The sequence below is a fragment of the Raphanus sativus genome, chromosome 7 (assembly GCF_000801105.2).
Source record: "Raphanus sativus cultivar WK10039 chromosome 7, ASM80110v3, whole genome shotgun sequence".
Lineage (NCBI taxonomy): Eukaryota > Viridiplantae > Streptophyta > Magnoliopsida > Brassicales > Brassicaceae > Raphanus > Raphanus sativus.
Window position 1 is genome coordinate 8,058,182 of NC_079517.1, and position 18,037 is coordinate 8,076,218.

The following is an 18,037-nucleotide window of genomic DNA, read 5'->3' on the forward strand; positions in this document are numbered from 1 at the left end:
ATAAATACTATACTATTTTTTTTTTATCAAACCTTTATATTAATTCAAGAACAGAGTTTAACACCCAAGGGTGGTTACAAGATGGAGATTACAAGCTGATTTCGCTAGCCGATCAGCCTCAACATTATTAAGTCTTGGAACATAAGAAAAAGAGATAGATTCGAAGGAGTCCCTCAACAGGAATATATCATGGAGGATGCCTTGAATTTCCACAGCAGAGCCTTTGCTTGAGAGCAAAGAAACGAGACTTTTAGAGTCAGAGAGGCATTCCAGCCTTCTAAGTCCCGCAGAGATGGCAGCAATAAGAGCTGTCTTTACCGCTAAAGCTTCAGCCATCAAGGCCGAGCTAATAAAGGTGCGGTTTGTAGATCCTTCTCCTATGTAGGAGCCGGTGTGTGACCGGAACACCCAACCCAAGCCGCCTATTCCAGTCCCCGCTATCCAAGAAGCATCAGTGAAACACTTTGCAGCAGAGGAGGAGTTGCGATGGTCTGAGGTCCGTAGCTGTCGAGTAGGAGTTTTGGTCGGGTTTATCTTCTGCGCATTTTGCCATGACCTTGCCTCTTTAATAGCTTTATCCACTATCTCCTGATCTGCAAAAGTTCTATTCTCAAACACCAGTTTATTCCTGCTAGTCCAGAGAGACCAGAGGATCCATGGATGGAGAGGAGAAGCAACACCAGTAGGAGGAAAGCATGTGAGCAGACGACAAGTTTGGAGAAGCTGGCCTGGTGATGATATAGTGTCTGAATTTGGTTTATTAATTGCAGGGACCAGATTCCACACTCGTTGAGCCACAGGGCACTGCAGCAGCACATGGAGGATGGTTTCAGGTGCTCCACAACTTTTACACGCAAAGGAGCCCTGTACTCCCCGAGAACGGAGAGCCTCGCCTACCGATAGAGCATTGTTCATGATTTTCCAGAGAAAGTGCTTGAGCTTCGGTAAGGTTTTCAGGTTCCAAACATTTTGGTTCCAGTTGAAAGAGGGAGAGACAGGGGCAGCAACTGCTGTTTTTGCTAAAGCATAGCCCGAGCGCGTAGAGTACACACCATTCTTTTCAGGGAGCCACACCAACGAGTCATCCATGTTGAAAGTACTAAGAGCAAGCTTCCGAATGTGATTCTCGTAGTGAGGCATTACCTTACGAATAGCTGATACATCCCACTCCAGGGTGGAGGCGTTTATTAGGGTGTCCATGGTTGCATCAGCTGTTTCTTCAGTTGGCGGTCCTATTGGACAGGTTGGGGAGGATGTTGACAGCCAATTGTCTTTCCAGATATGAGTTGAGTGACCGTTACCCACCACCTTGCCAAGGCCGAGCTTTAGAACCTCTCTTCCAGCCAATATACCACGCCAGCCGTGGGAGCAACTTGAAGGAGCCTCACAGAGTAGAAAGTCCGAGTGTTTACAATATTTGTTGAGGAGGGTTCTACCAAGCAGTGACGACGGATCTTTAAGGATACGCCAGGATAGTTTAGCAAATAAAGCGTCGTTAAACTGCTGTATCTCTCTAAAACCCAAACCACCTGCCGACTTTGGTAGAGTGAGCTTATCCCAAGCAACCCAACACATCTTTTTAATTTCCGGTGATGCGTCCCACCAGAATCTCGTCATAACAGACTGAATTTGTTTGCATAGGGATTGGGGAAGTTTGAAGCAGGTCATGGAATAAGTAGGCATGGCAGCTAGCACTGCCTTAAGCAACACCATTTTCCCCGCACCCGAGAGCATTTTCGAGGACCAGCTATGTGATCTCTGCCGTATCCTATCAACGATTCCAGCGAAGATGTCTCTCTTCTTCCTCCCGAAATGCTCCGGGAGGCCCAGATACTTTCCAATGCCTCATTCTCCAGTTATGTCTAAGCAGCGCTTGATCCTAGCTTTTGCCGGTCCTGTTGTCTTGGATGAAAACGTAATAGCAGATTTCGCCCTGTTTATACGCTGGCCTGACGCTTTAGCATATCTATCCAGAATCCGGGAGAGGGCTGAGCAGCTAGCTGGATCGGATTTAGAGAAAAACATGGTGTCATCGGCGAAGAGGAGGTTGTTGATCGGGGGACAGCTACGGCCCACTTTAACTCACAGGAGGGAGCCATTTTCTTGCGCCTGAGCACATAGTCCCGACAACACTTCCGTGCACAAGATGAACAAATAAGGGGAGAGCGGGTCTCCTTGTCGGAGGCCTCGGGACGGGTAGACCTTTCCTTGTGGAGCTCCATTAACAAGAAAGGAATACGAGACAGACGAGACACATTCCATCGTCCATTCGATCCATATCTCATGGAAACCGAGCTTAGCTAGTACTTCTCGGAGGAAATCCCATTCGATCCTGTCATAAGCTTTACTCATGTTCGTTTTTACTGCCATGGAGAACCTCTTCTTGGCTTGAGATGTACGGAGGTAGTGCAGTATCTCATGAGTAATCAAGACATTGTCGGCAATGGCTCTTCCCGGAACGAAGGCTGACTGGTGGGGTGAGATCAAGGTCGGTAGCAGCGGTTGCAATCTCTTAGTTAGGATCTTGGCTATGATTTTATAATGGGTGTTGCAGAGTGCAATCGGCCTGTAGTCCGAGACTTGTTTAGGGCCCTTAATCTTCGGTATAAGGCGGAGATGCGTTTCATTTTGACGCTGATGCAAGGATCTAGTGATGAAGAAGTCATGCACCTCGCGAGTGACGTCATCTCCAATGATGTCCCAAAAAGATTGGTAAAAGCCGGCCGAAAATCCATCGGGACCCGGTGCCTTATCCGCGTTGATAGCAAAGACAGCAGCTTCTATATATGTTTATCATATAGTATAAGACTAAAAGTTACAGTGATAACACAACTTTTTCCATCTTTAATATCGTCGTCGTTTCTGAATCATATCGGAAGAGAACTTGTGGTGAAGCAAGAAATCAATAACAAATAAAAAGATCAGTAACAAAGAAAATTTTTGAGATCGATGGTATCAAAATAGATTAAGATCGATAACTAAGGAGATTATATATATTGACATCATGGGAGGATGAAATGGACAACAATAGAGAGGATTAAAAGTGATGGTACCAAAATCTGAAGATAAACGGTAAAGAGAAACACAAAATAGTGTTAAGGTGAATTGATCATAAATGAGGTGTTTTGTTTCCAATAATGTAACATTGGTAATGAAATGATAAAAATGCAAAAAAATAAAAGAACATAGAAAAAAAGAAATGTGATATTCGTGTACACGCACACCAATTAACGTAATGTGCACACTACCACAATCGAATGGTATGTCGATGTAGCACTTTAAGATCGAATCCACAGAGACCAACTCTTACACTTTATTTCTATTGGATCAATACTTAGCTAAAACAAATATTGGGTTTTGTTTTGAGGGTAACGTGCAAAGCAAGTAAAATAATATAAATGAGAATTCAATTTAAAGAGAAACCAGCCTAGGGTTACTTCATCGGGTGTCAATACTTGTGAGCTAAACAATTATTCAAGTGCTAATAAGAACAGTCTAGAACTCGGATCACTCAAGTAGAACAGTCCACTGTCGTGGTACTGCTCCCTATGCTGATCGATCTCACCGTCTAACTGTCGTTGAGGTGAGAAGCGATCGCAAGCAATAGAGATCAGGTCCGATAGGTTCACAAAACACCCTAATATCTACTTTCGCTGATTAGGGATGCAATGCTCATTCAAAACAGATCTAGCAACCTATTACACGGTTAATGAACAGGTTAAACCTATGATCTAACATTATGCGGCCAGTTTAATGCAAGCAATAAGAACAGTTATGAATGAAGACAATCAATGGATTCACTTATCTATGTTTAGCTCACGAAATCAACACCCTAGAACCCTAGACAAGCTAGCCGACTACTCAGTCATGACACAAGAAAAGACAAGCATCAATACTGAATAATACTGCATAAAATAACAGAAACAAGAGATAGGGTTCAGGGGTTCTTCTCTATGGAGAGAGATAGCCTTCTCCCTTTACAAAGTAGCAAATCTCCAAGTAAAAAGCTCTAGAGTCTGTTTCTTTATGAAAAGTAGCGTCGAATGATGTAGAAAAATAGAAAAAGAAGTTATATCAAAAGCCACAGGCGGCCAGAGAGAAAAAGAGGATAATTAGGGCAAATCCCGAGATGTTGTATTTTCCTTATTCGTCGGGAACAACCGCGGGATCACTCCGTCTGCTTGTTCCGCTTGATCGGAAACAGTCATCAGACTGTTCTGCGTGAAAATCACCAAACTGCACTGTTTTCTGCTTCTTTTGTTCCAGCAGGTCCATCTCCCATCCAGTGCAACTCCAGACCTGTAATGACTCGAAAAGGACTAGAAAGACTCGATAAAGACTTGAAAACCAATTAGAAAACATATATACAATGATGTATAAAACACCATATATCAAAATGCAACCGTAAAAAGAAGAAAGAGAAAATATAGAATTACCATTTTTTTATCAAGATAGAATTACCATTATTATAGAATATACAAAGAATAATTTTGACTTTTTTTGTTAGTTTGTGATTTATGAAGTTTTTGAATGTCATAGGGTGCAATTTCCCTATATGTTATATGTATTTTCATTAAAAAGGCTTTTTAAACATTGAACTTCCATTAAAATAGCAAGATTTTAGAGAAAACATAACTTGAAAATCTAAAAGCGACGAGTTTACACAAAACCTCTCGGAGCCAAGCCAATAATCCCTGGAACCCAAAGCAGACAATTAAAGTAAGTAACCTAATCCTCAAAATAAGAGTTCAAATTCAGATCAAAAACTATAAAACGCCACAAAGGAGGAGAGAACTAAGCTGAGGCCAGGAGGAGACATGAATAGACCAATCAAAGACGAAATTATTGCGAACTAGACCACAAGCAAAGACCCATTATATTGATCAAATCTGAAGAGCCACCGAATACAAGCACTTGATAAACCAACCAGAAAGACGAGGTGAGAACCGAATTAACCCATTCCTACGTCTTGACTAAATACGTCTTCCTATTAAAAAGGCTTTCAATTAGTTATTAGTATCTGCTCTCAATTATCTTAGAATGTATTTTTTGTTAACCTAATTAGTTTAGTTGCATTTTCCAACAATGGTTGCTCGTATGCTTTCATTTTTTCTTCTTTTTTTTTGTTTTGTTTGTTTGGAAAGATCTACAATATGTACGCATCATGGGCGAATCTACATAACCCTGGAAGGGTGCAGATGCCCCACAAAAATTAGAATAAAATTTATTTGCATTAGATTGGATAGAGATCTTGTAGCTAGGTCGGCTTAAGTGCTCTCTTTGCCCCCATTTAATCCAGTTTCGAATCCCCTCCTACCCATTATATTCACTGTGTTTATATTATTTTCCTTTCCTTATTTTTCTAATTTCGTTTTTCTATTGTTATATTTCTTGTTTTTTATCTTACGTTGTGCTCCTTCAAAATTTTTTTTGTTCATCTACTCACTTTTCCTCTGCCTTGAGGTATAAGGTAAACTTTTGTTGAGGTTTTCGCCTCTTTTGATTTATATCACTCGAGATACTTTAAAAAAACACAAATAGTTTCTATTTTTGTTAATATTTTTTTTTCTTCTTTCGGTTATTAAACATTTCTTTAGCTGTATTATTAAGTTATTTTTTCTTCTACATATTATCTTTACTAAAAAATGTAAAACACATTCATATAAAATATATATAAAACAAATTTTTGCCCCCATTCAAAATATTTTCTAGATCCGCCACTTGTACGCATGAGTGACTAATTTGGTAAATATGGTCGAAACATGTAGATATCCACGTGAAATCAAACCAGATATGTATTTTTTCCTTTTTAGTAATCTGTTCGAAAGTTCACTCGTGAAAATAATAATTTGTTAGGAAATATACCTAACTAAACACCATTTCTATTTCAAAAAGAAGGGCGTATTAGTGGTGTAAAGACTAAAGACTCACTATTAATTTGCCCAAATTTCCGGAACTAGTGCTTACAAAGTATTAATTTAAAATACAATTAATGGAATTAATTTAAAAATTTTCGTTTTTGTAACAGAAGATAAACCTTTTTTAGTTTAAAAAGAAGAAAACAAATCCCCTTATATGTTGAAAAAGAAGACAATAAACCATTTTATATAAAGTTTATACTTTTATCCAAGTCTCATTCTCTCAACGGTAAAGGTTACAAAAATGGGTCGGGTAAGGACCCATCAATATAGTAACGGGTCAGCTTAGGACCCAGCAAGACAGTTAACTATGACAAGCTGATGAAGAAGGAGAGGGAGGCCAATCTTAGTTGGGATATTTAATGACTTTTTCTTGGGTTCACCCTTAGGATGAATCTTTAGGTTCACCAACCAATAGAAATTAATTATTTTAGATTGATTATCTTTTAAAAAAGGAAACAAAATAATTGTCAAGTTATATTATGTTTTAAAATAAAAAAGTAAAAATAAATAAAAGTAATAGTAATTGTATAAATGTATTTAAAAATAACTATATATAAATTTTAAGGTTTAGAATTTATCTAAAGGTTTAAGATTTAGAATTAAAAAATTCAGTGTTTTTATGATTTAGAGTTTGATATTTATGAATTAGAATTTATGATTTATCCAAGGATTTAGGGGTTACCCAAAGGTTTAGGGGTTAGAATTAGGGTTTAGGGTATAGTTTTTTGCTGGCGGATTTTAAATTATTTTTAAAAAATTCTTTTTTTGTTGATTACTATTTTTATTTATTTTTCATTTATTTTAAAAACATAATGCAATTTGATAATTATTTTGTTTCATTTTTTAAAAGATACTGAGTTTAAAATAACAAGTTTATATTGGTTGGTGAACCTTTTTTAAAAGATACTCATTTATTGGGTGAAACAAAGACGAGTCAAAATAGGATAATTGGTTTACATAAGGAGGATGGAACGTGGGTCAATTCGGAAGAGGGCATTGAGAGAGTGGCTGTAAACTATTTCAATGATTTATTTCGCACCTCCTCTCCATCAGGTATTGAGAGTTTTCTGGAGGAAATACCGACTTCGGTTACGGAGGACCAGAACAATAGACTGATAGCTAAGGCTACTGAGGAAGAAGTACGGGCAGCACTTTTTATGATGCACCCGGAGAAGGCGCCGGGACCAGATGGAATGACAGCATTGTTCTATCAACAATCCTGGTCAGTAATTAAGGGTGATGTGGTTTGTATGGTTAACGAGTTTTTGCGAACTGGGGTTTTTGATGGTAGATTGAATTTGACAAATATTTGTCTAATTCCAAAGACAGCGAGACCGAATAGAATGACATAACTTAGACCCATCAGCTTGTGTAACGTATGATATAAGATCATATCTAAGGTGTTATGCCAGCGGCTCAAAGTAATACTACCAAATTTGATTTCGGAAACACAATCGGCTTTTGTCTCTGGGAGGTTGATATCAGATAATATTCTCATTGCACAGGAAATGTTTCATGGGCTGCGAACTAATAAGTCATGTCAGAGAAAATTTCTAGGAATCAAGACGGATATGAGTAAGGCATATGATCGCGTTGAATGGAGCTTCCTCCAACGGATTCTATTAAAAATGGGGTTCTCGGAAGTTTGGGTTGCGCTGATGATGCAATGTATTTCCTCAGTTAGTTACAAGGTCTTACTAAATGGACAGCCTAAAGGGCATATAATCCCAGAACGAGGGTTACGACAAGAGGACCCTTTATCACCGTACCTTTTTATTTTATGTACTGAAGCGCTTATTGCAAACATTAAAAATGAGGAGAAGGGAAAGAGGTTAACGGGTTTAAAGGTAGCCCGGGCTAGCCCGGCAATTTCTCATTTACTTTTTGCGGACGACAGCCTTTTCTTTTGTAAAGCGACAATGCAGGAGTGCGGAGTAATTCTTAAGTTACTTAAGGATTATGAGAGGGCATCAGGTCAACAAATTAATTTTTTGAAATCGTCGATCCAGTTTGGCCATAAGGTTCCAGCAGAGGATAGAGTGGTTATTCATGACTTATTAGGTATTACCACTTTAGGTGGTATGGAGAATTATCTGGGCATTCCCGAGAGCCTAGGAGGGTCAAAAATTCAGATCTTTGGTTTTTTAAATGAAAATGTAAATAAGAAGGTTAATAGTTGGACAGTTCGGTTTCTCACGAGGTGGTAAAGAGGTTTTAATTAAATCAGTCTCCTCGGCTATGCAAACACATGTTATGTCATGTTTCAGACTTCCGAAGGGGGTTACGAAAAAAATAACGAGCACCACAGCACATTTCTGGTGGGGGGCAGCGGTAACAAAAAAGGTATTCATTGGTTTTCATGGGATAAAATGTCCACACATAAAGAAGAAGGTGGGTTGAGCTTCAGAGATCTACAAAATTTCAATACGGCTTTATTGGCAAAAGAACTATGGCGACTGATAGATAAGCCAGACTGTTTATTTTTAAGGGTGTTTAAAGGAAGGTATTTCCGAAACTCTCATCCATTGGATAAACACAGATCTTATTCTTCCTCTTATGGGTGGAGAAGTATCTGTTCAGCTAGATCTCTGGTTAAAAAAGGGCTAATCAAAAGAGTTGGAACCGGGCAATCGATTTCTATTTGGAACGATCCCTGGATCCCAGCTCCTCGCCCGAGATCAGCACAACAAAAAAACTCTGTTCAATTTTTAAATCCATCTTTAAAGGTGGAGGATCTCATCAATCCACTAGACAAGTCTTAGAATGTAAATCTGCTCAACGCATATATACATCCGGACGATGTAAAGATCATTAGAGGTATGGCACTTAGCCGAAACCAACGGCCTGATACATATGGATGGACGTTTACAGAATCTGGGAAATATTCGGTCAAATCGGGATTTTGAACGGAAACCATATATCCAGATAGAGAGGCAAGGACAACACCTTTCGGCCCAAATATAAAACCATTATTGGCTTTCTCCTGGAAATTAAAGTGCTCTCCAAAATTGCGGCACTTTATTTGGCAAATATTATCCGGAACATTACCGGTGTTCAAAAATTTAAAGACACGAGGAATTGATTGTGATCTGAGATGTAATATTTGTGGAGCTGAGGAAGAAACGGTGCATCATGTTCTTTTCGAATGTCCACCAGCTCTACAAACATGGGCCTTATCAAGGATCCCGTTTCCACCGGGAGTTTTTCCCTCAACATCAGTTTTTACAAGTTTGGATTACTTATTTTGGCGGCTACCGAAAGAAGTGGACTCAAACTATTTTCCTTGGATTATGTGGTATATTTGGAAAAACAGGAATAGTAAAATCTACACAAATAGGAATGGGAACCCCCAGGAGATACTGCGGATAGCGGTCTCGAGGAAACACTATGGACAGAGGCACAATTATTGATACCGGACACTCATGGAAATGTTCAGTCACCCACCGATTGGCAAACTTTGGGATCAACCAGGGTATGTTATATCGATGGATCTTGGAAGGAACAAGATGTATTTACGGGACAGGGGTGGTATTGCCGAACGACAGACTCAGAGGACAAGATGATGGGGGCAATGAATCTCCGACGTAGCCTCTCTCCTTTACACGCAGAATGTGAAGCGCTGATTTGGGCAATGGAGTGCATGAAGACCCTACAGTTCTCAGATGTGGTTTTTGCGACGGATTGTTCTCAATTGGTGAAGATGGTGTCCTCACCCTAAGAATGGCCAGCATTTACTACGCATATGGAGGAATTTCGCAGAAGTAAGACTTTCTTCTCTAATTTCAAGATCCGACATATTCCAAGGGCGCAAAATATAATGGCGGACAAGCTTGCTCATGGGACAAGGAGTTCACCATCAGCTATGTTATATGTCGACTCGATCCTTCCGGTTTGACTTTCTGAACCGGTGGAATCACGATAGAGTAGTTTATTGTTGTCAAAAAAAAATTTGCTTTGTCTCCTTTTTTACTAACTTTATTTCATTTTTATTATCTTTGCTCGCCCACGAGCGAATCTTTTTGTCTCCGATCTATTTCTCTTCTTTTCTCACTCCTCTTTTGAATGTTAATACACCAAGATTATCTTTTAACCTAAGTTTCTAAATAAAATAACGTAATTACTTTTAGAGATATTTGAGATGATCACGTACAGAGGACTTACATCGAACTAAATATGTTCAAGTGACATCCCATAATTTCATTTTCTTTATTGCTTTTGGATTTATTAACTTTGGTTTTACTTTTGACACCCATTTTATGTTTTTTCGCTAGTGTATAACTGTATATATTAATAATTCATTGATCTGCAACTGATCATGCATAGTTTCAGTCTTAATATCACTAAGCTTATAAACTCGCGTATTCTCTCGCTAACCATCCAATTCACTAACAATGCCACTTATTCACGACAACACAAGGACCTTCAAGTATTTACGAAAATACTTCATATTAGTAGACGTTTGACTATAATAAAGAAAAAACTGTTCCGGCAAAAAAAGAAAGAAAATTGTTCCGAACCAAAAGCATATTGTCTGAAGAACGTAGACACAGTTCTGCAAAATGGATCACACTTAACGACTATGTATATACCTTTGTAAGTGTACTTGTGTACATGCAATTTAATGGTGTTTGGGTACAAGGGGACGATTACGAATCTCTTCAATTATAAACTTAAGGTACTTAAAAAAAAAAAAAAAAACTTAAGGTACTGTAACTGTACACAGGGCCAAACTAGATAGTAAGGAGAGAGGGGGTGCACAGCCACCCATAATATTTTCAAAAGATAGTGTTTTCCTCAGCCTAGTTTCATATATACATATATTGTCATTGGTTTAATTTACACTGTGTGTGCGCCCGTTCAGAAATCATTTTGGATACGGCACTGACTTGTACACGCTATAAGTTGAAATACCCGGTTTCCTTTTTGTTTTTGAAACACCAGGCTTTCTATAAAGCAAGATATTAGTTTGAGTTCCAATATGAGATAGGATTAAATGAAACAACTATCAATGTATATATACTTGATCCAGCTCTAGTTTTGTGATACATACATACATATGTGTGTGTATATATGTATGTGTCTACTAAATATAAAATATTCATCCGATGTTTTTCTTTTGACAAAATTCATCCCCTGTTTTAACCAAAAGAAAAAGTATTCATCCCATGCATGTTTTGATTGATAGTTGATAGAGGGTCGTTAGATTAGTTTGTGAATTGTGATGATAAGTGGATGTCACTAGGAATACACGTTGACGTGCGACAACACTATAACTATAAGGAAGAGACAAGTATGACCCTTCAACATATTATTAGTATGAGATAGATGCCATGTTTAATATGAAAAGCATCTTTTAATTTTTAATTAAGAAAAACTAAAAATTGTTTTTTAATTATCTTAATTTTTTTTAAATTAAAAATTAAGAAACGAGTCTTATATTATGCTAAAAAAATTAATCCTAAGAATTCTGCAATAAACATGTCTTAAGAGCATCCGCAACGCGGGATATGTAGCTTTTTTTAAAAAAAAAAATATTAAAATATTTGTTGGGTTTGGTGACAGTAATGTTACTAGGCCGAAAAAATCCTAAACTAAGGACTGATTTTATTGTGTTTCGTTACTGTATCGCAGATTCTATGACACGTGATGGTCTACGATTAACTCATTATTTTCTTTTATTAATGAGATGAAAATACAAAAAAAAAACAAAATTGGAAATCGAGCCTGAGGAATACACGATTGCAGATGCTAGTATAACTACCAGAAATAAGCTAATTAACCAGCCGAAAATTACTGAGTTTACACTGTCTTTCTGTCTTTAGACCTTAGCTAGAAAAGCGTTCAGTACTACTTCCTCCGTTCATATTATTTGTCGTTTTAAGCTTATGCATACAGATTAAGAAAACATTTAATTTTACATATTTCCAAAATAAAAACACTATTACCAATACACCCAACCATATATCAACTAATAGAAAAATAGAATAGAGAATATTGTCAATAAATTTTGCATTGAAAACCGAAAATGACACTTATTTTGAAACAAATTTTTTTCTCTAGAACGACAAATAATTCGAAACGGATGGAGTATTATTTTTCGACCAAAATGGGTCATTACTAAGAGCCGATACATTTGCGTTTTGGGACCTAGTGTTATTTGTTATAGATTCACATGATTTTACGATGATAGAAGTCACAGAACCTAGTTTCAAAAAAAAAAAAGACACAGAACCTATATATATTGTCACGTAGTGACACACAATAGTGATGAGGCCATAAAACTTCTACTCAAATTTTTCTTTTTTTTATATTACTAATGATGAGTCAGAAACTGGCTCTGTTAAGTTAAAATAATAAAAGCTCATTCATTTATTTAGGAAAAAAAGAAAACTTAAAAAAAATTCTTCCTATTAGGCAATTATAGGTGTTTATGCAACTATTTTTTGGGTTGCCTTTTTGCATGCGAGATATTTCTCTAGGTCCAAAACATATGTATACTGACTTTCTATTATCTTTTGTTTTGTTAAATTGTTACAACTCAAATGCTTTTGTTTGGCATGCATGCATGGATTAATAATGAGGAAATCCATAATTTTTACATGAAATTTGGTAGGATTATTTATTACAGATATTCCGACATGATTAAACTACTGATATTATTGTCATAATTTAGTTCGTATAGTCTTCTCTATAACACCAAAGTTTCCATCAAAGGATTGAATTTCCACCTTCGACATGATCATTTCATCTCTTTCTTTTACCTAGCCACGCTTTTGTGCTACATAAGCTGTATCTTTCTGACCAACTAAGGTCTATATTTGATTACCAAAAAAAAAAAAAAAAAATTAAGGTCTATTCGTTGACCACTAACCCACCTTGAGAATTTTACAAATATGACTGAAAATCTTTGTAGAACTATATTCCTGATCAAAGAAAATGTAATGTAGTTCTTTCGAGTTATTCAAAACTCAAGTGATCGAAAAATTGAAATAAATGTAAACGCTAGAAGAAGAAATTAAAATGTAAACACGATTAGTGTGTGTCTGCCACAAACAAAAAAAGGAGCGAAGTACATTACCATTTACATAATGTTGTCTATGTCATTAATGTTCATCATTCCTTTCTGCGGCTCAAACAGCACAACTTGGAATCTCTTTTTTTTGAAGTCATCTTGAAATCTTCAAAACGATCAATCACGATTATGCTCAAGCAGTGGAAGACACAATGACGTCTCGTCTCTTAAGACAAGACTTCATATTCGTTATATGTTTATATCCAACCAAACGGCGACATGATACTTTTTTTTCATAACAAACACACTTACTTTCATAATTTGTTTAATATGGCTTTAATAATACGAATTAAAATTACTTTTCTTCTTGAAAATGACTCGGGTGTTAGTATAATATTGCGACTGCGGCACATGTCGTATAGGAATTAAATAGTGTTACACATGGGATTGATTGATTTTACTGCCAACCCACCTGTATCGTTTTCTTGGATTCAGATCCTAAATCATCTTCTTCTTTTTTTGATAAAATGTAAATTTATACCAAAAAAACGTTTTACAACATGTCGGCGAAACTAAAAAGTTATAAAAGACCCAAAAAGTGGAAAAAGCCTAATGTTAACTCGATGGAAGCATGTTGCTTCAGACTCAGAAGATTTTACTCAAATCTAAACCAGATGGAAAGGATTGATCGGTACTTTTTCCTGTCCCTTCGAGCAAGCGCAATGTCTCTAACACAACGATCAAGTTGTTTGAAAACAGCAGAATGGGGTTGGGGATTCCCAGAGTTCAGTCTTGAATTTCTTTCCCTCCATATGAGATAAATAGCAGTCTGGGCTGCTATTTCTTGTTGCACGTGTGTTTTTGTTGCTTCTATTTTAATTTCTCTATCTTGTATTCTGAAACGATGTCCCCTTAGGGAAGGGATAGAACAAAAGATGAATAAAGGTATGTTTAAAAAAAAAAAAAAAATAGCAGCCTGGGCTAAATCATCTTTTACCCTGACAAAAGAATTGCTGCTTCATTAACTCTTAACATATCTCTCAATGATTACTCCATATATGCAAAATCATTGGAAAGAGATTATAAACGTTACCATTGAATTGGAGGAAACTAAACCAAGCATTCTAGGCATGGGCCTCAGCACGAACCATTTCCATGCTGAACTGATATATATATATAATATATATATATATATATATATATATATATAATATAACAACAAACAACACTCAACAGAAAGATCCTCCCCTAAGCAGTTGATAAGAACAATAACAACAAACAACACTCAACAGAAAGATCCTCCCCTAAGCAGCTGCATTCAGAGACTCAACAAAGATTTCAAACTTTGAGTCCCTCCTTATCCAAGCAATGTAAGTTTAAGAATATAAACCCTTCAACATCATTAATGTCTTTACTTATTCAACAATCTAGGGTTTTCGAAACCCTAAAGCTGAGAAGCTTTGAGAATCGAAATCTCAGGCTCGGCATGTAAAGGGTCAACAGAGTGAACAAACTTCGCCGAACTATTCAATGCCGAGGAAGAAAACGAATAAGAAGGAGTAAAACAGGAGCAGAAGATATTTACATTTGGCATAGGCTTCCATCAGGAGTATACTCTACTCGCTCAGGCTACAACACGGCTTCTACCGCAAGTGCGCCACCCTCGACTCAGTTACCAGCTCACCTGCGAAACCCCATGGAGTTTGACTGGTTAAAAGACATCTGGACTACCAAGACATCACCAAAGCTAAAAGTTTTTCTTTGGTCCATCACACAGGGAGCGTTACCAATAGGAGAAAGTCTACAGAAGCGTGGGATTCTTACCAATGTCTCTTGCCCCCATTGCAAAGGAATTGAAACGACAATGCATCTCTTCTTCAACTGTCCCTTCGCGAAGCAAGTGTGGAGCCAAATCCCTTTATTCAACCCAGTTCACCTAGCTGAGGATTTGGACTTCAAGACAGCACTGGTGAGGCTGAGATTAAGCATATGCCTCCCTCCAACTGGCCTCAAGATTCCCATCATCTCTTGGGTTTGTTGGTCACTATGGCTTGCAAGAAACAAACTTATCTTCGAGCAGTTTCATCAATCAGCTGCTGAAGTAGCCACAAGAAGCATAACCGCCGCAAGAGAATGGGATCAGGCTCAACCTCTCTCAAGGAAATCCAAGCAAGGCCTACCAATCGCAACTTCCCAGGAACGCCGAGCCAATACCCTATCGATCACCTCCACTCCAATCTTCTGCAAGACTGACGCAGCCTGGAACTCATCAACACGAAAGGCAGGAATCGCTTGCGTATTACACCGGCCCGACTCTCCATCTCCCGAATCGTTTTCCCTGCAGATCGACAACGTCGCATCCCCGCTCATGGCAGAAGCCCTTGCTCTGCTCCAGGGTATCGAGAAGGCAATCAAATCGGAGATTACAAGCATAACTTTCCTCTCCGACTGCTCAACGCTCATCAGAGCAATCAACGGCAAGGCTCCGATGAAGGAGATCTACGGCGTTCTCACTGATATCGCCTCCCTCTCCTCCGCCTTTGCATGTATCTCTTTCAAACACATCTCCCGTTCTCAGAACGAAGATGCTGACTCTCTAGCGAAATGGGCCCTTAAGGCCGACTCCTCTTCTGTTTCATCTTTTGATTTTTCTGTATTGGGCCGTTGGGCCTAGAACCTTTGCTTCTCCTTCAATTAAAAATCGCAGTTGTTCAAAAAAAAAAGGTTTGGTCCAAGCCTTGGCGACAACTACAGGGCTCTTCATCAACCAAACATGTCGATCGGATTTTTCCAAATCAAGTTCAAGAACGTTACTTCGATCGTCTTACATAGTCTAACTCAGATAACTTTCTCTCTTCTTAAAATCAAATCTCTGGGTTAGACTATGTAAGCGAATTGGACTAAGCCCATGTGTCCAGAAAACCAGTTTGAATGGCCCATTTTCTAATTGCAAAAGCCTTTTTCCTGGATGTGCTTTTCATAACCAACCAAGCATACACTTGAATCACGATTCGTTATTGCAAGTTGCACCTAATGAAGGCTACCGAAGAGGCGAAGAACTAGCAAAGTGGTATAGCATGTAAGCAAGCCTACACAAATATAAAGGGAATGAACGACTAACTGACTTAGTGGGTCAAATTTTATATTACCTAATATACATTTTTGAAGTCACATGTTCAAGTTATAAAAAAAATTATATTCTTGGAAGAAAAATACAAAACTATGTGTCGTTTTAGATGAATGTATAGATCTATGGACCTAAAAATGTTACGTAAAACTCACCAAAATCAGATAATATGAACACCAGTGATTCTTGAGACCCTAACAAAATTATGGATCAAACGCAGCAGCTAATTTTACTTGCTCTTTCTCATGTTATCGATCATGCCACTTTTCTTTTATATATTCGTATTTCCATTTGGGTAAGTGTAACGCCTTTGGTTGTGATGGCTATGCATTCGAGTTAGTGAAGCTAATGTGATGTATTAAGTATCTTTGAGTAACATTAAAATTATAATTCGTTCATTTTTAGGACTACGTTTACAATAATTGATCTGTAACATTTAACATGCATTGATGTATCGTGTATTTAAATCGATACAAACACATTGTCTGGACCACGGCTGTGCTAATAAAGACACCGAGATTAGAAATAGATGCCGTTTATAGGACAAACGACAAACGTAAAACAAGTAATTATCCTTTAAGAATTTAACTAAATCCAAGAGAAACCCTAACCACAACTTTCACTCAGATACAGTGGGGGACCAATCTCTCTTTTAACGAACTTTTTTTTAGTTGTCTTTCATTTGGTTTATATATCTACATTGAAAAAAATTTCCAACCAATAACATGATTCATCTAAGTTTTAGTATTGACTTCAAATTCTGAACTGAAAATACACATGTTTTTTATATCACACGGCGTGTAAAAGGGAATTTTTACTTGTATTTTTATCATGCAATAGCCATACACTATATATATAATCTAATAATCGTACGGGCCTCGAGTGAGATTCGGATTCGGGGTTTGTTGGGTCCAAATCTTTCAGATCTTAGATATTAAAATTCAATAGGGTAATTAAAATTTGTCAATTCGGGTTCAGTTCGGGTCTTGTTGAATCAGATTAGTTCGGATCTAGATAGTTAGATCCAATAAAATAATTAGAATTTTTAGGTTCGAGTTCGATTCGGTTCCGGATCGAATTCGGTTCAAGCCTTGTCTGGTCTAACCCAAAAAATACTCAAAACATACAAAAGTATCTTAATTACCCCCAAAATATCTGAATTTTACCTAAAATCTAACCCAAATACACGAAAATAGCCGAACTTTTATCCGATTATCTGAATTATATTTTTGAAAATCTATTTTTTTCTCCAACATCCGAAAACATACCCGAAAACCCAAATCTGAAACTTAAAGAATACCCAAAATACCAAAAATATATTGAAACACTTATATGTACCTAATATATATTAGAAGTTTTGGATATTTCGGATATCCTACCGGGTCTCGAATTTGGATCGGGTCTAAGATTCGCGTGTCCTCTATAACAAAACTTAATAGGGTAAAATGATCGGTTAGACCTACCCGAACAAGGATTTTTCGGGTCAATTTCGGTTTGGGTTTTCGGTCCGGATAACAGGCCTAACGGTTCCTATAACTAGGAAGGTAGAGATTTACACTGAACGAGTGAAAATATTATACTATAAGGTAAATAAGTACAAGTGAGATATCGTTTTCTAACAGCTACAACATGATATTTGCTTATATTCATCGTTGGTTTTAAGGAGGTGAGAGAAGTGAAATGAACAAAAGAATTTGTTTCTTACGTGTAGATGCCAAATGGGCCTTAAATTGTTTTTATCCATATACGAATTTTGCTCACATGATCACTATTTGATATAAACGAGTGGATGGTTTCTATGATTTATGAAAAGGGGATTGAGATAAAAGAAAGTAGGTGTCCTATCAATCATAATCGAGTTAGGTATATGCTTAACAGAAGTTGAAAATGCATTTCAAATCTTTGTTGGATACTAGTCTCTCACCTTGACCATAGACTTCACAATATTTACAGTGATATGATGTGCCGAGTCTTTGG

At 37.4% G+C, this 18,037-nt stretch overlaps 1 protein-coding gene across 1 annotated transcript; it reads left to right on the plus strand.

The window, feature by feature from the left end:
• Positions 1-2,443: 2,443 nt before the first annotated feature.
• Positions 2,444-15,607, plus strand: LOC108824603 (uncharacterized). Its single transcript, XM_056991321.1, has 3 exons — positions 2,444-2,477; positions 2,555-2,712; positions 14,711-15,607. Exons 1-3 carry the CDS (start codon positions 2,444-2,446, stop codon positions 15,605-15,607), a joined length of 1,089 nt encoding a protein of 362 aa, XP_056847301.1.
• The last annotated feature ends 2,430 nt before the right edge of the window (positions 15,608-18,037 follow it).